Below are 25,288 nucleotides of genomic sequence, written 5' to 3'. Positions count from 1 at the left end.
TCTATGTGGCCGTCTACGAAAATTGTCTTTCTGGGCTGGGCGTCAGTCCCGAATCGAAACTGTAGGAGCAGTAGAAACTGTACTTCTAAACCGGAACCCTTGGAAAAAACCCTTGACGAAGACCAAAACCAACAAAAACATCACAAAATGTCATCATAATATATTCAGCAACTCTTCCGAACTGTTTTGGATGGGATGCATGCAGACACCTTTACACCTATCCAATCTTGTCAGACCCACACAACTAACTAGGGGATAGGGGGCGACTGACTGTAGGATTGGGGCATACCACTGAAGTTTCAATCACTCATGAACTCCCCTTCCTCAGGGCGGAGCTAGATAGCATTTGTGTCCAATCAGCATGTGGGAATCTGGCTGTGTTTGTGCATATTCATGAGCAGTAGCATTGTTTGTCCAATGAGCTTGTGGGAACCTGTCTATGGGGATACATTATTCATGAGGCAGCGGTGTGTACAAGTGTTTCTCAGTGTGTGTGTGTGTCTTGGTGTGTGTTTGTGTCTCCATGTATGTGTGTGTGTGCGAGGGGCTTTCAGGAGCTCCTGTGTTCACTGGGGCAGGCTGTAGGGCTGCGTTACACCTCTCTCTCATTCCATCTCTCCCTCCATCCAACCATTCCTCTACACCACTTTTACTAGGTGGAATTTTCGGGGCTGCGCACATAGCCCCCATCCCCCTTTGGATTCCCTACCGTTTCTGTCCCGGCTTGAAGGAGAAGACGGGGAGAGCGGGAGAAAGCAAGAGAAGAGAGGATTTCGTGCTGAGGAGAGAGAGAGGGATAGGAGAGAGGGATCATGACTGGACTCTCGGCTGTGTTGAAGAGCTGGGTCGTCCTGCAGACTCTGTGCCTGGCTCTGGCCCAAGTGGTGAGTGGAGTGGACAGCGGAGCTTAGGGGTGTACCCAGGCTGGGGTGCTTTTGGCTGGGGTACGGTGGGATTGAAGTCCCCAGGAGAGAGGGACTGGTGGTGAAGGTAGACGGGGACTACTGGGGGGACCGCTGTGCTTGCTATGGTTTTGTTGTCACACTGGCTAGATGTGTTTAGAAAAATACATTTTGGAATTGGGTTGTTTCAGAAGAGTGAATGATCACAATCTTGTTTCAGGGCTTAAGTGTTTCATCATAGTCATAACATTGTTGTAATGATGAGTCTAGAGCTGCATGAAGATCAGTTGTGTAATGTGTGTATTTGTGTGTGTTGTGTGATGTGGCATTGTACATACATATATACTGTATCTTCCTGCCATGGACTATGTTCCTTGATTCTGTGGATGACGTTTCTACCTGAATACAGATGAAGAAGGTCTCCTTTTTCAAATGGATGGTTATTCCTGAAGAGCAGTTGGAGGGGATACAAAACCATTCACATTTTTGTCAAAAAGGAGATTCAGGACAGAGTCATCAAGGGAGAGCGACACTTACACTGGAATTCGTCTGGACACACACAAGCACGCCGACGCACACACACACACACACACACACACACACACACACACACACACACACACACACACACACACACACACACACACACACACACACACACACACACACACACACACACACACACACACACACACACACACACACGCACACGCACACGCACACACACACACACACAGGCCGTGTATACAAGACACCCATGTGCCTTTACTGCGAAGCCCCCTATTCAAACACACACACACACACACACACACACACACACACACACACACACACACACACACACACACACACACACACACACACACACACACACACACACACACACACACACACACACATACACACACACACACACACACACACACACACACACACACACACACACACACACACACACACACACACATACATACAGAGAATGACCGACCTGAAGATGCCCTCCACCAAATCACACCTACGTGATATCCAACAGAAAGTTACCAGTGGATCTGTCTGAACAAACAAGACCATTGTATTGAATTCCCAACCTTTTTTCTGAATGATTGGCAGAATTCTGGAATACATCTCCACACAGTATGAGAATTCTGTGTTGTGACTGGATGAGACTGATTGAAAAATCGATTCAAGGAACTGCATATCCAAAGGAAGGGGATGGGATGGGGGGAGTGCCTTGGTAAACATCTTTCCTCCCCCTACCTACTACCTTAAATTACTTGGTGACAAATATTTTTGTTTTACACCCATTTTGGAAGCAATTTACTTCTTACAGGATGTGAGATTTTTTAAATTTCTATATGAAAAAAAATAACCTCATTCATCAGTCATATTTTTTCTCATGAGCTCTGGATAATTTTATTACATTTTTTTACATCATTCCAAATACAGTCTTAGAAAAAAGGATTCCAACAGGGTTCTTCAGCTGTCCCCATGGGAGAACCATTTTTGGCTCCAGGTAGAAACCTTTTTAGTTCCAGGTAGAACCCTTTTCGGTTCCTTGTAGAACCTCTGTGGAAAGGGTTCTACATGGAACCAAAAAGGTGTACTACCTGGAACCAAATAGGGTTCACAAAGGGTTCTCCTATGAGGACAGCCGAACAACCCTTTTAGGTTCGAAGAGTGTAGGCTACCAGTGGCATTGGATTTGTATTGGCCTTACATGCTTTATCAAAATGTGATGTTTCTAGGTGATTCATTCACTTCAAGTTTATGATGCATTTGTCTTGTTTCTAGGATTGTATTCACATGAAATATAACATTTAATTGTAGTTATTAATTCCCACTTGATCATGTGTGATTGTCTCATGTGACATTGTTGTGCCTCATTTATCAATTAGGACTATCCAAACATTGGTTGAAAAAGCACCTGGTTCAAAACTAGTCATGTCTCCATTATCAAAAGGCCTGCAATAAAATGACACACAAAATCTCAAAACGTGTGAAATGTTTTACTGCATTTCAGTTATCTCACATGTTCTTTATAGTATGAAAATAATATGTATCCAATTGGATGAATACCAAAAAGTGATACATTCTAAGGCCAGGTAATTATCTACAAAACCTCTGCACACTTCTAAACGCTCCATTTTGTTTTCATTTTTTCCAGAGCGGTCCTCCAGGACCTCAGGGCAATCCCGGCCTGCCTGGGCCCTCTGGCACCCCCGGGTCCGACGGCATTGATGTGAGTATTACCTCCGCTTTGCCCTGAGCCAACAGGTTGTCACAAAGACGGGCATTGTACCCAATGGAGCGATCTGAGGTAGTACCGCGGTTGTACCACCAGAGGGCGGACTGAATGAAAACACAGCAGCACAAAAGAGCTCTGTTTCCTGCAGCGAGAGAGGTCTTTGAGTTGGGGGCTTTCTCTCCTTCCCGAGGGAAAGGTTTGGGATCATATCGTGGTAATGTGATACCTTTGAGGTATTCTCAGTCTAAACAAAGCCATGTTCTGAAAACATGTTGAGAATACAGAATTACACCATGAGTGGACAAGGGAAGAAACTAATGGTGAGGCCTATATGATCCAAAGGGATTCTGATGTTACAAGTTAGGCATGCTTTTATCCAATGCAATTAGTTGAAGAGCTGTTTCATCCCCAAAGCCAGGTAGATCTAGTGTTAAAGATAATGGTTTAGGATTATGTCAATTCCCTCACTGTTTTGGACAGAGCGGCTCATTCTCTATCTAACTAATGGAAGGCTATGGACTGGCAGGTTGATGTTTGATGTGAACATGGATCACCTCTTGTGGGTTGGAACTTGGAGTAGCATTTGAGGGCTCTGGGGTCAGATATTTATCTGCTATGATGTGTGGTGTCACCAAAGGGTGGGCTGTAATAAGAGGGCGGTGAAACACAATTCTGTCCAAATGTAGATGCCGGCTGCATTTCATTCCAAAAAGGTTGTTCCCTCTCATCTGCCCTTGTTCACTCTCCTTTGCAGACCTGAGTGGACTAGGGTAGGTGTCAGCAATAGTCCTATCATGATTGGAAAGTTCCCTCACTCCACATTGAGGGCGGAGCAAACATGAGCTGTCAATCATGGCTGGATCTTAAAAAAAAACACTTTCCCCCTCATCTCCACCTGTGACAAAATGACCCTTGCAGATCTGTATGGAACTGGATACGTGTATACGCAATAGGTTGATGTCACTACTAGATACTATGCATCTCAGTGGTCTAAAGTGGCGTCCTCTCCTTATCTGATCTTTCTTATACCTGATCTGAAACACTGGCTAGATGAAAGCAATATGGAGGGTGTGTTACACTATATTTTAATGGTCCGTTATAAACCATTTATAAGGTATTTACAAAAAAATTGCACATCATTTAGGGTTAGGTTAGGGTTATGTAAAGGTTAGGGTTAAATAGCGCTCACTTTAGATTAGGGACTGCAAAAATACTTTACTTATGATTAGTAAATAGTTGATCAATGTGGGAGTAATGAGTAATAAAAAAGTGTTACTTGGGTGCCTACCAAGAATTATCTTTCACTGGTCCAGAACTTACAGGAAAAGTCTGTTCAGATTGAGGAAAGGAGATAAGGTAAGGAAGTCACTGTTCAAGATTGAGATACAGCCATAGTCTTCTGTTTGGGTCAGGGGAGGTTTCACCAATCCTTCCAGATCAACAAGGGGCTGTCATAAAGGACTTCTATGTCAAGGACTTTGTAATCTACATAAACTGACTTCCATGTCATCAATCTCGGAAAGTAGTGAACATACAATACCAATTGTTAATATCATGTCTTTATTTCTTGTTCCTCTCTCTCTTCCCAGGGGGAGAAAGGACCTCCTGGTCCTCCTGGCCCACAAGTAAGTTACTGTATGTGTGTGTGTGTGTGTGTGTGTGTGTGTGTGTGTGTGTGTGTGTGTGTGTGTGTGTGTGTGTGTGTGTGTGTGTGTGTGTGTGTGTGTGTGTGTGTGTGTGCGTGCGTGCGTGCGTGCGTGCGTTTGTATGCATGTTCAATGGTGTTTGTGTGAGTGTGTGCACTTTACACTGACAATATCTCTGATGTGTGTGTGTGTGTATACCTGACTATGGCTGTGTCTCTGTTCTCAGGGCTTGAAGGGGGAGCCAGGTGAACCTGGTCCAGATGGAGCTCCAGGAGAGAACGGCATTGACGTAAGTCTCCTGTCTATCAGCTGCTAAGTGTGTCTGTAAGAGACTGACAACAAGACAAAGAAAATGTGAGGGAGAAAGAGAGCGAGAGAAAGAAAGAGAGAGAGAAAAAATTGATGAGTTTGTGAAGGAAAAAGAAAGAGAGAGAGAGAGAGAATGGATGAATTTGTGAGGGAGAAAGAGAGCGAGAGAAAGAGAGTGAGAAAGAGAAAATGGAGAAAACGTGTGTGTGTTTGTGTAAACCTGTAGGAGTGAAAAGCATTGTATGTCCTGATGCATTGATGTACTGTAACCTAGCTAGACTGAGCTTTATGTTGTTATGAAGGTGTCTGTTTTCAGGAAACTGCTTCTCTCTAAATAAGGTAACGGAAACACTCTGCTGGTCTCACAGTCACACGCTGAGAAACATTCCACAGGGATTTACCCTGTAATCCGGCCCGGAATCTCAATCCTAGTTTTCCTGCTGATTACCTGGAAGTGTCAAATCCAATCAGACTACTGATAGTCTCAGTGCTGTAATGGGAATTCAGGTCACATGTATAGTATATGTCACAATCCCCAGGCTCTGGCAGGCACTAAGGTGCAATCTGACACATTAATTTCAAAGTGCTGCCCCTGCACTTGTTTGTGAACTGTGGGGTGAGTCCTGAACAAAGTAGCAGGCTGTTCAATAAAAGTTTAGCATTAGAAGAGACAGAAGTCACCTTACAGTGCTGTGTTATTAGAGCACACAATGAATACAAACCATTCTTATATTTACGACAACCTCATTATTGAAGTCCACAACAATGATAACACTCTATTGGTGATCCACACCGACCTTACTGACTGAACACATCACTCTATCTCTCTACGTCTCCAGGGTTTGATTGGAGCAAAGGGAGATCGGGGTCCTGTCGGGAACCCTGGACCTAAGGTAAGGACCATGGTGGGGGTCTACATTGGATGCAAACTATGAGAGAATAAACCCTCATGTTGTTGTTGTTGTTGTTGTTGTTTATTGTTGTTTTCTACAGGGCCAGCCTGGGCCTGGTGGTGAACCTGGACCCACTGTAAGTACTAACGGACTCAACAGAACCTGAACACTGTTCAGTACAGACTACATATAGCCTGAACACTACAAATCCACTGGAACTAACCCTCCATCATCAGTAGGGCCCAGAGTTTTACCCGACCACATGACCTAACTAGGATTACAGAGGTATGGGGGAGACCCTAGTCATAGGGGCGACATAACACAGGCATAACAGCTGTTAGCAGCTGACTGATTTACAATGTTATAACTAGTCTCGTCCAACAGCCGTGTACAGTGGGTCCAAGACCTCTGATACATGGTCAGATATTTGTTCATCCCTCTAATGTTTTGGAGTGAGGGTAATCTGATCCTAGATCTGTGGTTAAGGCAGGTTGAGGAATACTACATGTAGTTACAGTAAAGCACACTAGGTGGTGCTGTGTAGCTATATTTGACACACTACTAGACAGACTGTACTGTATTGACAGAGTGGAGTCAGTTAGTGATATGCTCGGATGAAGCATTGAATTAAATGAATTCCATTACTTATTATGACACATTGAACATTGAACACACATTGATTGCTTTCTCTACGTCTGGGTTAGATTGATGAACACTGTCTGTCTAGTGTTCTGTCTCTGTAGACACATCTGCTCTTAATTGAATTTAAATACGATAATTGTTGAAACAAATCATAGATGAGTTATTATGCACATTTGTTTGTGATTATATGATTACAAAGACTTAACTAATCTAATCACAGACTTAACTAATCTCTCATTCCCCTTTCCCCCCCCTCTCTCTCTCTCTCTCTCTCTCTCTCTCTCTCTCTCTCTCTCTCTCTCTGTAGGGACCTGGACTGCCTGGGCTGGCTGTAAGTAGCTATTTGTTAATTATATCCCTCCCTATAATTAAAGACTTCCTCCAAAAAAAATAACTTGTCAGACACTACATATTACATTCTGAACTGAATTACATTGGCAGTGTATCCTCTTCTGGAACTAGTCAGACACTACATATTACATTCTGAACTGAATTACATTGGCAGTGTATCCTCTTCTGGAACTAGTCAGACACTACATATTACATTCTGAACTGAATTACATTGGCAGTGTATCCTCTTCTGGAACTAGTCAGACACTACATATTACATTCTGAACTGAATTACATTGGCAGTGTATCCTCTTCTGGAACTGGTCAGACACTACATATTACATTCTGAACTGAATTACATTGGCAGTGTATCCTCTTCTGCCAAATGGATGAAGATTCTCTTCCTCTTTGTCTTTAGGGAGCCCCGGGCCCAATCGGCCTTCCCGGTAAAATTGGACAGACTGGATCTCAGGTAAGACCCTTACCATTGTTGTCTTATGTCAGATAACATACGTTACAGAATCTGTTAGCTACTCTTCATCTTCATCATTTCATTCCCACCATCCTCTTGCTTCCTCTTCTCTCAGGGCATATTGGGAGCACCTGGACCTCCAGGAATTCCAGGACCCCCAGGAAAACCAGTAAGTTTACACCTAGAACCAGCAAGAAACCAGTAAATAAACATATAGTACAAGTAAAATCCACTAAGTACACACCTACCACCAAACCGCCAAACCAGCAAGTACCAACCTAGTAATAAAAAACAGTAACTTAAAACTTGTAGGAAACCAGTAAGATGGTGTGGGCTGTAATAAGTAATAAATACAACTTGTAAGAAACCAATAACTTAACGCAAAAGAAAAAAGTTTTGTTACAAGCAAGAAACCATTGTTCCAGAGATAACCCAGTAATCCCAGTACATTCTCACCAGTAAGTGTACCAGTAAACTCCCCAGAGCAGCTCAATGAAGCAAAATTGTACACAGAGCTGTGTGTGTCTCTTAGCTCCCCAGTTCTTCTACAATGTACACAGTGGGTGATTTCAGGTGGGGAGCAGCCTCACAGAGTGATGCTCCCAGCCATGGGGAGTCTATTTGTCTTAGTTGCCGGTGTTGCAGAGTAAATAAAGTCCCATTAGACCTGGCTCCCCTGTCTCATCTCACTGCTCCCTGCATACCTCAGCTAAGGGGGGCCATGTTGTACTGAAACTAAGTATACACACACAGTCAGAACAGCTGCCTCAGCACTGTAAAAATTTCCTTAGTCTTCCTCTTTCTCTTTCTCTCTCTCTCTCTCTCTCTCTCTCTCTCTCTCTCTCTCTCTCTCTCTCTCTCTCTTTCTCTCTCTCACTCTCTCTCTCTCTCTCTCTCTCTCTCTCTCGCTCACCTCATCTGTCTTCGTCTTCTTTGCATATTTCTCTATACAAACATATATTGTTGTCACTCTCTCTTTCTCTAGGGACCTCCAGGGAAGTTCTTGGGAGGAGAAGAGGGCAGCGCAGACTTCCAGGTAAGATCCCTCCACACCTCCTCCTCTTTTCTGTTTGTATCTGTTCTACTCCACTGTATCTGTTCTACTCCACTGTACCTGTTCAACTCCAATGTAACTGTTCTACTCCACTGTACCTGCTCTACTCCACTGTATCTGCTCTACTCCACTGTATCTGTTCTACCCCACTGTATCTGTTCTACTCCACTGTACCTGTTCAACTCCAATGTAACTGTTCTACTCCACTGTACCTGCTCTACTCCACTGTATCTGCTCTACTCCACTGTATCTGTTCTACCCCACTGTATCTGTTCTACTCCACTGTACCTGTTCTACTCCACTGTACCTGTTCAACTCCAATGTAACTGTTCTACTCCACTGTACCTGCTCTACTCCACTGTATCTGCTCTACTCTACTGTATCTGTTCTACCCCACTGTATCTGTTCTACTCCACTGTATCTGTTCTACCCCACTATATCTGCTGTACTCCACTGTATCTGTTCTACTCCACTGTATCTGTTGTACTCCACTGTATGTGTTCTACCCCACTGTATCTGCTCTACTCCACTGTATCTGTTCTACTCCACTGTATCTGTTCAACCCCACTGTATCTGCTCTACTCCACTGTATGTGTTCTACCCCACTGTATCTGCTCTACTCCACTGTATCTGTTCTACTCCACTGTATCTGTTCTACCCCACTGTATCTGTTCTACTCCACTGTATCTGTTCAACCCCACTGTATCTGCTGTACTCCACTGTATCTGTTCTACCCCACTGTATCTGCTCTACTCCACTGTATCTGTTCTACTCCACTGTATCTGTTCAACCCCACTGTATCTGCTCTACTCCACTGTATCTGTTCTACTCCACTGTATCTGTTCTACCCCACTGTATCTGTTCAACCCCACTGTATCTGCTCTACTCCACTATATCTGTTCTACTCCACTGTATCTGTTCTACTCCACTGTATCTGTTCTACTCCACTGTACCTGTTCAACTCCAATGTAACTGTTCTACTCCACTGTACCTGCTCTACTCCACTGTATCTGCTCTACTCTACTGTATCTGTTCTACCCCACTGTATCTGTTCTACCCCACTGTATCTGCTCTACTCCACTGTATCTGCTCTACTCTACTGTATCTGTTCTACCCCACTGTATCTGTTCTACCCCACTGTATCTGTTCTACTCCACTGTATCTGTTCTACTCCACTGTATCTGTTCTACCCCACGGTATCTGCTGTACTCCACTGTATCTGTTCTACCCCACTGAATCTGTTCTACCCCACTGTATCTGTTCTACCCCACTGTATCTGCTCTACTCCACTGTACCTGTTCTACTCCACTGTATCTGTTGTACTCCACTGTATCTGTTCTACCCCACTGTATCTGTTCAACCCCACTGTATCTGCTCTACTCCACTGTATCTGTTCTACTCCACTGTATCTGTTCTACCCCACTGTATCTGTTCAACCCCACTGTATCTGCTCTACTCCACTATATCTGTTTTACTCCACTGTATCTGTTCTACTCCACTGTACCTGTTCAACTCCAATGTAACTGTTCTACTCCACTGTATCTGCTCTACTCCACTGTATATGTTCTACTCCACTGTATCTGTTCTACTCCACTGTACCTGTTCTACTCCACTGTATCTGCTCTACTCCACTGTATCTGTTCTACTCCACTGTATCTGTTCTACTCCACTGTACCTGTTCTACTCCACTGTATCTGTTCTACTCCACTGTATCTGTTCTACCCCACTGTATCTGCTCTACTCCACTGTATCTGCTCTACTCCACTGTATCTGTTCTACTCCACTATATCTGTTCTACTCCACTGTATCTGTTCTACTCCACTGTACCTGTTCTACTCCACTGTATCTGTTCTACTCCACTGTATCTGTTCTACCCCACTGTATCTGCTCTACTCCACTGTATCTGTTCTACTCCACTATATCTGTTCTACTCCACTGTATCTGTTCTACCCCACTGTATCTGTTCTACTAAACTCCAAGCCCAAAGCATGTAGGATCCATCCTCAATTACAGAGTTCCTGGCAATCTGGTCATAGCTTGTATTTCCTCTGATACAGTATATAGACTGAGAGCTTTCTGGTTTGGTGGCACTAAACCCTACAGAAAAGTACAAGTCCTAAGCCAAGTCCTATACTGAGTGCCCAACATAGGGGAGCTGGTTATAGGAGAGCTGATTATAGAGGAGCTGGTTATAGGGGAGCTGGTTATAGAGGAGCTGGTTATAGAGGAGATGGTTATAGGGGAGCTGGTTATAGAGGAGCTGGTCATAGGGGAGCTGGTTATAGGGGAGCTGGTTATAGAGGAGCTGGTTATAGGGGAGCTGGTTATAGAGGAGCTGGTTATAGAGGATATGGTTATAGGGGAGCTGGTTATAGAGGAGCTGGTCATAGGGGAGCTGGTTATAGGGGAGCTGGTTATAGAGGAGCTGGTTCTAGGGGAGCTGGTTATAGAGGAGCTGGTTATAGAGGAGCTGGTTATAAGGGAGATGGTTATAGGGGAGCTGGTTATAGGGGAGATGGTTATATAGGAGCTGGTTATATGGGAGCTGGTTATAGGGGAGCTGGTTATAGAGGAGCTGGTTATAGAGGAGATGGTTATAGGAGAGCTGATTATAGAGGAGCTGGTTATAGGGGAGCTGGTTATAGAGGAGCTGGTTATAGAGGAGATGGTTATAGGGGAGATGGTTATAGAGGAGCTGGTCACAGGGGAGCTGGTTATAGGGAAGCTGGTTATAGAGGAGCTGGTTCTAGGGGAGCTGGTTATAGAGGAGCTGGTTATAGAGGAGCTGGTTATAAGGGAGATGGTTATAGGGGAGCTGGTTATAGTGGAGATGGTTATATAGGAGCTGGTTATAGGGGAGCTGGTTATAGAGGAGCGGTTATATGGGAGCTGGTTATAGGGGAGCTGGTTATAGAGGAGCTGGTTATAGAGGAGATGGTTATAGGGGAGCTGGTTATAGGGGAGCTGGTTATAGGGGAGCTGCTAAGGGGAGCTGGTTATAGAGGAGCTGGTTATAGGGGAGCTGGTTATAGAGGAGCTGGTTATAGGGGAGCTGGTTATAGAGGAGCTGGTTATAGGGGAGCTGGTTATAGAGGAGCTGGTTATAGAGGAGCTGGTCATAGGGGAGCTGGTTATAGGGGAGCTGGTTATAGGGGAGCTGGTTATAGAGGAGCTGGTTATAGGGGAGCTGGTTATAGATGAGATGGTTATAGGGGAGATGGTTATATGGGAGCTGGTTATAGAGGAGCTGGTTATAGGGGAGCTGGTTATAGGGGAGCTGGTTATAGGGGAGCTGGTTATAGAGGAGCTGATTATAGAGGAGCTGGTTATATGGGAGCTGGTTATAGAGGAGCTGGTTATAGAGGAGCTGGTTATAGGGGAGCTGGTTATAGAGGAGCTGGTTATAGGGGAGATGGTTATATGGGAGCTGGTTATAGGGGAGCTGGTATAGAGGAGCTGATTATAGAGGAGCTGGTTATATGGGAGCTGGTTATAGAGGAGCTGGTTATAGGGGAGCTGGTTATAGAGGAGCTGGTTATAGAGAAGCTGATTATAGAGGAGCTGGTTATATGGGAGCTGGTTATAGGGGAGCTGGTCATAGGGGAGCTGGTTATAGAGGAGCTGGTTATATGGGAGCTGGTTATATGGGAGCTGGTTATAGGGGAGCTGGTTATAGAGGAGCTGGTTATAGGGGAGGTGGTTATATGGGAGCTGGTTATAGGAGAGCTGGTCATAGGGGAGCTGGTTATAGAGGAGCTGGTTATATGGGAGCTGGTTATATGGGAGCTGGTTATAGAGGAGATGGTTATAGGGGAGATGGTTATATGGGAGATGGTTATAGAGGAGCTGGTTATAGAGGAGCTGGTCATAGGGGAGCTGGTTATAGGGGAGCTGGTTATAGAGGAGCTGGTCATATGGGAGCTGGTTATATGGGAGCTGGTTATAGAGGAGCTGGTTATAGGGGAGCTGGTTATAGAGGAGCTGGTCATAGGGGAGCTGGTTATATTGGAGCTGGTTATAGAGGAGCTGGTTATATGGGAGCTGGTTATATGGGAGCTGGTTATAGAGGAGCTGCTAAGGGGAGCTGGTTATAGAGGAGCTGGTTATAGGGGAGCTGGTTATAGAGGAGCTGGTTATAGGGGATCTGGTTATAGAGGAGCTGGTTATAGAGGAGCTGGTCATAGGGGAGCTGGTTATAGGGGAGCTGGTTATAGGGGAGCTGGTTATAGAGGAGCTGGTTATAGGGGAGCTGGTTATAGAGGAGATGGTTATAGGGGAGATGGTTATATGGGAGCTGGTTATAGAGGAGCTGGTTATAGGGGAGCTGGTTATAGGGGAGCTGGTTATAGGGGAGCTGGTTATAGAGGAGCTGATTATAGAGGAGCTGGTTATATGGGAGCTGGTTATAGAGGAGCTGGTTATAGAGGAGCTGGTTATAGGGGAGCTGGTTATAGAGGAGCTGGTTATAGGGGAGATGGTTATATGGGAGCTGGTTATAGGGGAGCTGGTATAGAGGAGCTGATTATAGAGGAGCTGGTTATATGGGAGCTGGTTATAGAGGAGCTGGTTATAGGGGAGCTGGTTATAGAGGAGCTGGTTATAGAGAAGCTGATTATAGAGGAGCTGGGTATATGGGAGCTGGTTATAGGGGAGCTGGTCATAGGGGAGCTGGTTATAGAGGAGCTGGTTATATGGGAGCTGGTTATATGGGAGCTGGTTATAGGGGAGCTGGTTATAGAGGAGCTGGTTATAGGGGAGATGGTTATATGGGAGCTGGTTATAGGAGAGCTGGTCATAGGGGAGCTGGTTATAGAGGAGCTGGTTATATGGGAGCTGGTTATATGGGAGCTGGTTATAGAGGAGATGGTTATAGGGGAGCTGGTTATATGGGAGATGGTTATAGAGGAGCTGGTTATAGAGGAGCTGGTCATAGGGGAGCTGGTTATAGAGGAGCTGGTTATAGGGGAGCTGGTTATAGAGAAGCTGGTCATAGGGGAGCTGGTTATATTGGAGCTGGTTATAGAGGAGCTGGTTATATGGGAGCTGGTTATATGGGAGCTGGTTATAGAGGAGCTGGTTATAGGGGAGCTGGTTATAGGGGAGCTGGTTATAGGGGAGCTGGTTTTATAGGAGCTGGTTATAGGGGAGCTGGTTATAGGGGAGCTGGTTATAGAGGAGCTGGTTATAGGGGAGCTGGTTATAGGGGAGATGGTTATATAGGAGCTGGTTATATGGGAGCTGGTTATAGGGGAGCTGGTTATATAGGAGCTGGTTATAGGGGAGCTGGTTATAGGGGAGCTGGTTATAGAGGAGCTGGTTATAAGGGAGCTGGTTATAGGGGAGATAGTTATATAGGAGCTGGTTATATGGGAGCTGGTTATAGGGGAGCTTGTTATAGGGGATTTGGTTATAGGGGAGTTTGTTATAGGGGATCTGGTTATAGAGGAGCTGGTTATAGGGGAGCTGGTTATAGGGGAGCTGGTTATAGGGGAGATGGCTATAGAGGAGCTGGTTATATGGGAGCTGGTTATAGAGGAGCTGGTTATAGGAGCTGGTTATAGGGGAGCTGGATATAGGGGAGCTGGTTGTAGGGCAGCTGGTTATAGAGGAGCTGGTTATATGGTAGCTGGTTATAGAGGAGCTGGTTATAGAGGAGCTGGTTATAGGGGAGCTGGTTATAGGGGAGCTGGTTATAGGGGAGATGGTTATAGGGGAGCTGGTTATAGGGGAGCTGGTTATAGGTGAGCTGGTCATAGGGGAGCTGGTTATAGGGGAGCTGGTTATAGGAGCTGGTTATAGGGGAGCTGGTTATAGGGGAGCTGGTTATAGGGGAGCTGGTTATTGGGGAGGGGATGGTGTAGCAGTGTCAGCTCCAGTGACAGGAGGAACTAGAGTCCTCTAGAGTCCTCATCAATTCCTCTCTACTTTTTTCTCCTTTTCCCTCGCTCTCATTAGAGAGGGGTCCTGTCACAGAAGATTCACACTTTCTCTCATAAACTATCTCTCTCTCCAACCGTCGATCTCTCTTTCCCTCCCTCTCTCTCCTTTCATCTGACACCGAAAGAGCTCCCCTATTACCAGCTCCCCTATAACCAGCTCCTCTATAACCAGCTCCTCTATAACCAGCTCCGCTATAACCAGCTCCCCTATAACTAGCTCCTCTATAACCAGCTCCCCTATAACCAGCTCCCCTATAACCATCTCCCCTATAACCAGCTCCCCTATAACCAGCTCCTCTATAACCATCTCCCCTATAACCAGCTCCCCTATAACCAGCTCCTCTATAACCAGCTCCCCTATAACCAGCTCCCCTATAACCAGCTCCCCTATAACCAGCTCCCATATAACCAGCTCCCTATAACAAGCTCCCCTATAACCAGCTCCCCTATAACCAGCTCCTCTAGAACCAGCTCCTCTATAACCAGCTCCCCTAGAACCAGCTCCCCTAGAACCAGCTCCTCTATAACCAGCTCCCTCATACTGTAGTGTTGCCTTGTTCACGTTTGGCGGGCGAGGAGATTCAATTATACTTAGACTTTTGACTTTGGTGTGCTCCTCACTCTTCCTCCTCCCCATAGACTCTTAGAAAAAAACATTTTGGGTTCCATGTAGAACCCTTTTTGGGTGCAAAAATTGACCCTTTTGGTGTACCTTCCGTCCTCTCTTTCTCTCTCAACCAACTCTCTCTTAACCACTTCTTTCTTTCTTTCTTTCTTTCTTTCTTTCTTTCTTTCTTTCTTTCTTTCTTTCTTTCTCTCTCTCTCTCTCTCTCTCTCTCTCTCTCTCTATACAGTGTCCAATCAACTGTCCAGCAGGGCCTAAGGGTCCCCAGGGACTGCAGGGGGTCAAGGTAAGTGAGTCATCATCAGGAGACAAACAAGATATTTTCCCATCAAAAATCAAAATAAGGTTATTCTGTATTCTGTGTACAGTATTCCTGTCAGTGCCGCTGTCATTTATTGGCTGAATAACTAGTTCATTGATTTAAACATCTATTTGTATTTATTAGGGATCCCCATTAGCTGTTGCCAAGGCTGCAGCTACTCTTCCTGGGGTCCAAACATTACATATAAAACAAAAGATAAAACAGTCCATAATACAACATTATTACACAACTACATATCAACAATACAAAATGTAATATCACCATACAACAATATTTCAAGGAGTGCGTGTGCTAGCTTTTGTGTGTGTATGTGTGTGTCTGTACCTTTGCGTGTGTCTCTTCACAGTCCCCACTGTTCCATAAGATGTATTCTTATCTGTTTTTTAAAATCTGATTCTACTGCTTGCATCAGTTACCTGATGTGGAATAGAGTTCCATGTAGTCATGGCTCTATGTAGTACTGTGCTTCTCCCCAATAGTCTGTTCTGAACTTGGCATGTCTTGTGGGGTATGCATGGACATCTATTACTGTGATAAGGACGTTATAACAGTAAACTAACTTAATATTCTCTTTTAGGGACACAAAGGTCGTGCTGGTGTGCTGGGAGAGCCTGGTAGCATTGGGAAACTGGTGAGTAGTCCTTTATATCTTACAATCATTTGGGGGTGCAAAAAGCAGTCTTTTCACACAGTAACAAACACACACACACACACACACACACACACACACACACACACACACACACACACACACACACACACACACACACACACACACACACACACACACACACACACACACACACACACACCAGTAGAAGGAGCAGGTTTAGCGCTAATGAAGCCCCCTGAGGCACATGACTGGCACTAATCTGGGTGAGATTAGTCAGGCCTGGCCCGGGCAGCCAGGCAGCACGCAGCGAGCTCAGATGAAAGGGATGGTTGAGAGCCAGGTACATGTGGAGTGGATAAGAGAGTAGGAGTTAGAGCGGCCTACTCAGCCTGGTGCTTTAAGCAGAGCTAATGAGCCCCCAGTGGGACCTGAGACACTTCTCCAGAGTAGGAAGGTTTAGCACCTGATCTGCACTCTGCCTGTCTCAGTCTGGCACTGCACTGCTGATCACTGCTCAGTGACTGAGTCAGAGGCACTAACATGAACACACACAGAGAACACTTCATTCTACTGGCCGGTTTCTGTTTGCTTCTATTTACTAAGGAGTTATGTGGTAGAGATAATCAGCTGGCACCAATACATACATGAAACACTTTGAGTTATGTTATTGTCACACTTTTCATTTCTATCGTTCTCCTTCTCCTTCTCCTTCTCCCTCTCTCTCTCTCTATCTCTCTCTCTCTCTCTCTCTCTCTCTCTCTCTCTCTCTCTCTCAGGGTACGAAGGGAGAGGTCGGCGTCTCTGGGGAACAGGGAATCCCAGGACCCCCGGTAATGACCTTCATCTACCTATGACTGAACTTACATACACAATGTTTATTTTTTTTATATATATATTTTTCACCCCTTTTTCTCCCCAATTTCGTGGTATCCAATTGGTAGTTACAGTCTTGTCTCATCGCTACAACTCCCGTACGGACTCAGGAGAGGCGAAGGTCGAGAGCCATGCGTCCTCCGAAACACAACCCAACCAAGTCACACTGCTTCTTGATACAACGCACATCCAACCCGGAAGCCAGCCGCACCAATGTGTCGGAGGAAACACCGTACACCTGGCGACCGTGTCAGCATGCACTGCGCCCGGCCCGCCACAGGAGTCGCTAGTGCGCGATGGGACAAGGACATCCCTGCCGGCCAAACCCTCCCCTAACCCAGACGACGCTGGGCCAATTGTGCGCCGCCCCATAGGTCTCCCGGTCGCGACTGGCTGCAACAGAGCCTGGACTCGAACCCAGAATCTCTAGTGGCACAGCTAACACTGTGATGTATAGATACACAATGTTATGAACACATTATAGTACAGCAATATGGTCAGAGCCCAGACGTTGTGAGAATGAAATACAGATATGATGCCACTTTTACATATGCAACATCGACACAATGTCCTTTATTTCAACTCTCTTTCTCTCCATGTCAGGGTCCTATGGGATTGAGGGGTTACCCTGGAATGATGGGCCCCAAGGGAGAGGTGGTAAGTTAAAACACACCTCTCTACCTCCTTTACCACACTCCCTCCATCCACCACACTTTGCACTCCTCCACCTCTCCTCCTTCCCCTGTTTGCTTCTATCTGCATAATAAATTCTATCGGTCCCTTTCTATGGGGACATATGGAGAGAATCCCAAACTCTCTCTCTCTCTCTGGATGTTGTCTGGGGCCCCTGTTCCTCCATCTATAGTTAATGATCCAGGAGAGCCATCCATATTAGCATTAGCTGCGTTAGCCAAGTTAGCACCCAGGCCCAGCTACTTGCCAAGCAGAATGGCTGGCTGTTTGTGTATATCTCATATTTGTCAAAAGTACTAATCGCTACCTGATAATTATCCTTTTATCACAGTGGTTAGCATGTTAGTGCTCATTAGCATGTACATAGATACTGAAGGAGATACATAAATATAAATAAGAGTCGAAACATACAAGCCATTTATTACTATGAATGACCATTAATCTACTTCCTGAAATGCCAATGAGCAGGAAGTGACTCATTATCATTTCCTGTATCTCGCAGGGACCTCGTGGTTACAAGGGCATCAACGGACCAGTTGGCCAACCTGGACCCCCAGTAAGTATCTAGGTCTTGGAAACTGGTATTTCCCATTATGAGTTGATGGGTTTAATTGATAAATCTGATCAGAAGTGTTTGTCTCTCCCCGGTAGGGTGAGGAGGGACCCCAGGGACCACCTGGAGAGGCTGGGAAGAAAGGAGATTTGGTGAGTGTTTTATCTACCAGCTATCCATCTTCTCATCAGTGTCTAACTTACTCACACGGATGAGGATGATGATAATGAACATGATGTTGATGAAGATTATGATAATAATCTTTTCTACAGGGTGGCCGAGGTATCAAGGGCCCACAGGGAGCCGTTGGCAAGAAGGGAGAGAACGTGAGTGAACACACTGACTTCACCCGTCTATTTAATATTCTAGTCTGGTATCTACTATTACTACAATGTAACACAGTCTACTGTGTCGTAGCGATTAACTGTGTTGGAGATATGGTTAGCAGTACAGTATTAAGGTAACTTCTGTCTGGTGTTTCAGGGTCTGCCTGGTATTGATGGAAAGGACGGCACTCCTGGCATCCCTGGAATCAAGGTAAGGCCTGGCGTAGATATAATCTATGCACCTGTAGCTGTAGCTGTAGCTGTCCCTGGATCTTACTTGGATTAATGGTGATGTGGCGGTGATGAATATGGTGATGATGATAATGATGATCATAATAATAATGATGATGATAATGGTGACATAATGGTGGTGATAATGGTGATGATGATAAGGGTGGTGATGATGATGGTGGTGATGATGATGATAATGGAGGTGACGATAATGGCGGGGATAACGATAATGGTGACAATGATAATAGTGATGATGAAGACGGTGATGGTAATGGGGATGACGATAATGGTGATGATGACGATGATAAGGTCATGTTGAAAATGGTGATGATGATAATGGTGATGATGATAATGGTGATGATGGCGATGATAAAGGTGATGTGGATAATGGTGATGTTAATAATGGTGATGATGATAATGATAATAATGATGATGATGATGAGTCTCTTCTTCCTCTCTCTGCAGGGTGCCCCAGGGCAGGCTGGGAGGCCTGGTGGTCCCGGTCACCAGGGAACAGCAGTGAGTAGCAAGTTTGGTATCCAACAGCTGTGTGTGTGTTAATGTGTGTGTGTTTGTGTGCCCATCGTTATGATTGTGAGAAGGAAAGAGAGAGAGAGAGAGAGTGATTGACCTCAGTTAGTCCATGTAAACAAACCCAGCTCTAACCCCTCATTGTCACCCAGAACAGGTAAAGGGTGAGTCTCCTCACCTCCATAAGTCACCACCCACATGCACAGAACAGAAAAAACAGACAGACAAAAAAACGAGCTGGGAATTATCTGTGTTTTCTGGGCAAGCGTCCAGCTTGACCCTTAGACTCGAGCCTTTTTGGAATTTAAACCACCTTGAAATTTCTGCATCTCTCCACCGTCGGGTGATTCATCATAATCAAATGTTTGTGTGTGTGTGTGTGTGTGTGTGTGTGTGTGTGTGTGTGTGTGTGTGTGTGTGTGTGGTGTGTGTGTGTGTGTGTGTGTGTGTGTGTGTGTGTGTGTGTGTGTGTGTGTGTGTGTGTGTGTGTGTGTGTGTGTGTGTGTGTGTGTGTGTGAGAGAGAGAGAGAGAGGTAATGGAGCTTGGGAGTTCTATGATACACACCATCAAAGTTTAACACAGTCGCAAACTTTGATTATCATCTACTCAGCGATGGCAGTAGCCACACACACACACACACACACACACACACACACACACACACACACACACACACACACACACACACACACACACACACACACACACACACACACACACACACACACACACACACACACACACACACACACACACACACACACACACACACACACACTGTCTGGCCACTGCTGTGACACCAACACAACTGAAAAGCTTGAAGACAGTCACTTGTAAAGTAGACATAGAATTAGTGGTCACTTAGAAGTCCTTTATTTGACCTTTGACCTTCTCTTTGACCTTGTCTCTCTGATAGGGTTTGCCTGGCAGCCCCGGAACCAAGGGTGGACCTGGAGGAAAGGTAAGGCTATGACCAACCATCACCTTTCATTGTCCTTCTGCATCACCACAATAAAGAAAAGAGGAAGGACATTTAATGTGCTTAGACTCCCTCAACTGATAACCACTTCCTGTTCTGTTTCCCTTCAGGGAGAGCCTGGTCCCAGAGGCCATGTTGGAATGTCTGGTGCCCCAGGACCTCAGGTAGGTCACCTCACTTGCTCATGTGTTTGTTTGTTTGTTTTTCACACACCAGAATGCAGATTTATATTGTGGCTGTTGCTGATATGAGGATCTTAACTCTCTCGCTCTCTTTCTCTCTCTCTCTCTCTCTCTCTCTCTTGCTCTCTCTCTCTGTCTCTCTCTCTAATGAGAAGGTGTTGTCTGGGGCCACTGTTCCTCCTTCTGTAGTTAGAGATGCAGGAAAGCCATCCATCTTAGCGTTAACATTAGCTGTGTTAGCCAGTTAGAGCCCAGGCCTGTCTACATGCCAAGCATAATGGCTGGCTGTTTGTGTTGAGCTCATAAGACAAAAGTGCTAATCGCTACGTGCTAATCATCCTTTTCTTTCTCTCTCTCTCTCTCTCTCTCTCTCTCTCTCTCTCTCTCTCTCTCTCTTCCTTTCTTTGTCAGGGTGAACCTGGTCTTCCTGGTGAAGCTGGTATGGAGGGTGTTCCTGGTCCTAAGGTATCTTCTCCCACAATCCATCACTATAACAAGTCACCATCACTACAACAAGTCACCATCACTATAACTCTCTCTCTCTCTCTCTCTCTCTCTCTCTCTCTCTCTCTCTCTCTCTCTCTCTCTCTCTCTCTCTCTCTCTCTGTCTTTCTTGGTCTTTCTCTGATCCCTCTCTCTCTCCTCCTCTCCCCTTCTCTCCCTCAGGGTGACAGAGGCCAGAGGGGAGCTGTAGGGCCACAGGGTATTGTCGGCAAGGCGGTAAGTCACTTCTGCACAGCTCAGCACAAACATACAGTTTTGTCTAAATCAGTGGTTGTCTTTACTTGACCAACAAGTCGACACACATCTCGGCAGGAATATAATCTAAGTGTTGTTGTGTCTCTGCAGGGCAACAAGGGTATGAGAGGACCCATGGGTGTTCCAGGGGCTCAAGGCATCTCAGGAACTAAGGGGGACAAGGTGTGTGTTTTGTGTTTGTTTGTACGTGTACGTGTGTAAAACACATATATGCGTTTGTGTGCTCTTGCATCTGTAAGTTTACGGAGGTGTATGTATCGAGACATATTGTTTGTATGTGTCCGTGCGAGTGCATTCGTGTGTTAGTTTGTGTTGAACATTGAAGTCACAATAGGGATTTATTTGAGTCGAATCATACACGTGATCATGCAGTTACCCAAACGGCCCAGTGGTGGCAATGTTGAACCACAAATCCTGCAGCCGTTCTCTTGCACAGAGCCTAAGCCATATAAATTATACTACTAGAGTCATCATCTCCCATGTCTTTAGATGAAACGACATCTTTCTTACTGTGCGCTGTGTCTCCTGCAATCCATGGCCAGATCAATATATTGTATTTGCTCTTTATTATAATGTATTATGTATTTACTGTGGGACATGTCTGTCTTCACAGGGATTCCAAGGAAAAGTTGGGGCGAAGGGAGACTTTGTGAGTAGCAGTAAGCCTGTTACTTAAACCAATGGCGTGGCCGCATGCTGAAGTATCCACAATGACTGCTATAGCAATAGGCATTGGCCAATGATCAATTGATTTAACTTGTTCTTTCTCGTTCTCTCATCTTTCAGGGGGATCCTGGTGTAGAAGGCTTGGCTGGGGAGAAAGGAGAGAAGGTGAGTGGCTTTTTCACGATGAGATGGGGGAGAAAATGCATCATATCTTCATATTCTTGAAGAGGAATGATTGAATCTAAGGGGAAAATTCTAACTTCCTAACTGTAGAGCCCCAGTTAGCATTTCAGACTGGAGTGGACTGACCTGTCTGTATGTCTGTCTCTCTCTTTCTCGTCCTCTGACAGGGTTTGGGTGGTGAGCCTGGACCTAAAGGACAGGTAAGAACATCACTGGGGTCACATCCAATCACACCTCATCGATAGCAGATGGAAGCCAATCAAATATAGTCAAAGCTAATCAAAGCTAGTTGAAGCTAATCGAAGCTAGTGGAAGATATTCAATACAAGTTAATACTAGTTGAAGCTAATCGAAGCTAGTTGAAGCTATTCAAAACTATTCAATACTAGTTGAAGCAAATCGAAGCTACTTGTCAAATCTAGTCAATGTCAGTTAAAGCTAGTTGGAACTAGTTGAAGCTAGTTGAAGCTAGTCAAAGGTAAGTCGAAGTTAGTTGAAACTAGTTGAAGCTAGTCAATGCTAATCAAATGCTATCTTAGCATCAAACAGTGCTGTCACTTTGGATCTCATCTGTTCCTCTTTCCTCCACAGCAAGGAGTGAGGGGAGAGCTAGGGTTCAACGGCCCAACAGGAGACTCAGGTAAACCAGGAGACCAGGGACCAGGAGGACTGCCCGGGCCTCGTGGCCTCAACGGAGAGAGAGGACTGCCAGGCATGCCAGGAATCGTGGGGGCAGCAGTGAGTCCTAACGAGCGGGGGAAAAAATAAGGGATTAGTGAGATTGTGGTGTGATTATACTGACTAGAGAATGCTAGTGACTGACTTATTGATTGATGATTGGTTGGTATGTTTTCTTTCCTCTCCTCTACCTTCCTTTCCTCTATCCATCATTTGCCATCCTGTCATCCATCTTTCCCTCTCTCTCTCCCTCTCCTTGCTCCTCTACAGGGACGGGATGCATCAGACCAGCACATCATTGAGGTGGTTCTGAAGATGCTGCAAGGTAAGAGATCACAACATTATAAATCTGCTGGGTCTACTGAATCTACCGTATCTGGGTAAACATTGACTGTATACGTACTATAGCTAATATACATCCTCTGTCCTCCTCATCCAGAGCGTCTGGCGGCTGTAGCGGTGAGCGCTAAGCGTGCCGTACTGGGTGGAGCCGGTGTCATGGGTCCCCCTGGTCCTCCTGGACCCCCAGGAGCTCCCGGTGGTCAGGGCCCACACGGCCTCACCGGGGCCCGTGGCATCCCTGGCATGTTTGGAGTCTCCGGCCAGATTGGCAACACCGGACTGAAAGGTAGAAACTGAAATTGGTGACGTTCCAGTTAAAATGAGACACTGATCACTCAAAAAGTAATATAACTTAGAAAAGATCACTGACCCCTCTCCACCCCTCCATCTTTCTCTTGTTCAGGAAAGAGAGGAGCAAAGGGAGACCGAGGAAATTCTGGCAAACCACATCCTGGCCAGCCAGGACCCCCTGGAATACCAGGTGAGGCACCACATGCACTCTCCTAACACACACAGACACACACACACACACACACACACACACACACACACACACACACACACACACACACACACACACACACACACACACACACACACACACACACACACACACACACACACACACACACACACACACAATACACACACACACACTTAGAAGGAAGTGACCTTCCTCTACATACCTATCCAGTTATTAAAAAGGTGTACCAACTTACCTGAGGAGGTTACAGTGTAAAACTTAAACTCTCTTCAAAGGAATGTAGTAAATTAAAAGGCTATCTCTTCCTCTCTCTCCTCCTCTACCTCCTCAGGTCCTCCTGGTATTGACGGTGTGGCTCGAAACGGTAAGCCTGGCGAGCGAGGCCCCCAGGGCTCGGCAGGAGAGGCTGGTCGTCCCGGTAAGGCGGGCCCCACTGGTCTTCCAGGGTTCTGTGAGGCTGCAGCCTGCCTAGCTGCCTCTGCCTACACCTCCCCCAGACTACAGGACTCCGCCAGGGTCAAGGGCCCCGGAGTCTAACCTATGACCTCTCCATCAAGAGCCCCACAACACCAGGAGGGAGAGAGAGAGACAGACAGAAGAGAGAGAGGAGGGATAGAGGAGATAGAAAGAGAGAGACCACTCTCCTTCATTGGATACCATTGAGAGCGAGAAGTGGGGGCAATACGATCGTGAGTGGTGTTGTCCCCTGACCCCTAAACTGACGACCTTCAGTTCTACTGTTTAGAGACTCTGTTTGCAACACATACCACGCCCACCCACTTTAAATCACCATGATGACAGCCACTCACAGCCAATTACATTCCTCTGAATTTATCATCTCTGGTCAAGGATTGGCGGATGTAAATGTCTGTCACGTCCAACTGCCCCACCCCCACCACAGAGGGAGAGAGAGTGAGAGAGAGACGTAGTGACATCTGAATATCATATCCAGTGACATCATTGATGATGTCCTCATCAGCCGTAACCCCTGGACTGGGAGGAGCAGAGATATACTTTGAGTCCAATGATTGGTGTTTTTGTTTTGTACCGTGGTCACTTTAAATTGTATTGATTTATATCTGAAATATTAATATTTAAATATATGTTTTGAAGCAAATAATGCAAGCATATGCCCACCTCCACTCCCCACCAAACAAGAAGTGCCGTACAAGTGTACACAAAGGTACCAATAAAATATTCAAATCAAAATCCACACTCCATACCGTACCTTTGGAAGATGTATTGCTAAACCTGTCACCTGTATGCTTGAGTGAAATAGTGAAACCCCCTTTTTTGCCTCACATGTACAGTGCCACCCCTGTCTACTTTCGCCTCATTTAGAAACAAATGATTTCCGTAGATTTGATCTCTTCCTGTAGTTGCCTGGCAACAGCATATCCTGATGGGCACTCCCATCTATCTCCCATAATTCAGTGCTGTAAATCTTTGTAAATGTGTGTTGATTTTATGTAGAGAAAAAAAAGAGGATGGGTTAGAATGTGAACCGACCAAAACAACCCCTGTGTTAATGAACCTAATCAGCAATAAAGTTTAAAAGTTCAAATGACTGCTTTTCCAAACAGAACAGTTACACAAATCAATATTTATATGCCACTGTCAACTAACTTCCATGGAGTCAATCAATGTCAACATTCTAACAACAAACAGGACTGATTCTTTTCATTAACAGAAGCGATTCTATTTGGTGTTCTTTATATGATTAATCTGTAAAGACTTAGGTTAGATTTTTTTCCCTGGTTGTTCAGGTCAACCAATTCCAAACCAATAAAGAAGAACGTTTTGTAAAAACCTGAA

The 25,288-nt window shown here is 45.4% G+C and overlaps 1 protein-coding gene across 1 annotated transcript; it reads left to right on the top strand.

Moving 5' to 3' along the window:
* The first annotated feature begins 531 nt into the window (after positions 1–531).
* On the top strand, positions 532–25,288 carry LOC106588834 (uncharacterized). The gene is made up of 32 exons (XM_045709605.2): positions 532–884; positions 3,067–3,141; positions 4,737–4,772; positions 5,020–5,082; positions 5,942–5,995; positions 6,096–6,131; positions 6,945–6,968; positions 7,386–7,439; positions 7,555–7,608; positions 8,425–8,475; positions 15,287–15,343; positions 15,957–16,010; positions 16,769–16,822; positions 17,469–17,522; positions 18,061–18,114; positions 18,210–18,263; positions 18,384–18,437; positions 18,595–18,648; positions 19,134–19,187; positions 20,117–20,161; positions 20,290–20,343; positions 20,773–20,826; positions 21,028–21,081; positions 21,211–21,282; positions 21,734–21,769; positions 21,907–21,951; positions 22,137–22,169; positions 22,561–22,707; positions 22,918–22,972; positions 23,087–23,275; positions 23,393–23,470; positions 23,805–25,288. Exons 1-32 carry the CDS (start codon positions 813–815, stop codon positions 24,008–24,010), a joined length of 2,076 nt encoding a protein of 691 aa, XP_045565561.1. The 5' UTR covers positions 532–812; the 3' UTR covers positions 24,011–25,288.

Source organism: Salmo salar, chromosome 27 (assembly GCF_965601325.2).
Source record: "Salmo salar chromosome 27, fSalSal1, whole genome shotgun sequence".
In the NCBI taxonomy this organism is placed as follows: domain Eukaryota; kingdom Metazoa; phylum Chordata; class Actinopteri; order Salmoniformes; family Salmonidae; genus Salmo; species Salmo salar.
The sequence above is the reverse complement of the archived record's forward strand: the minus strand, read 5'-3'. Positions and strand labels throughout refer to the sequence as shown.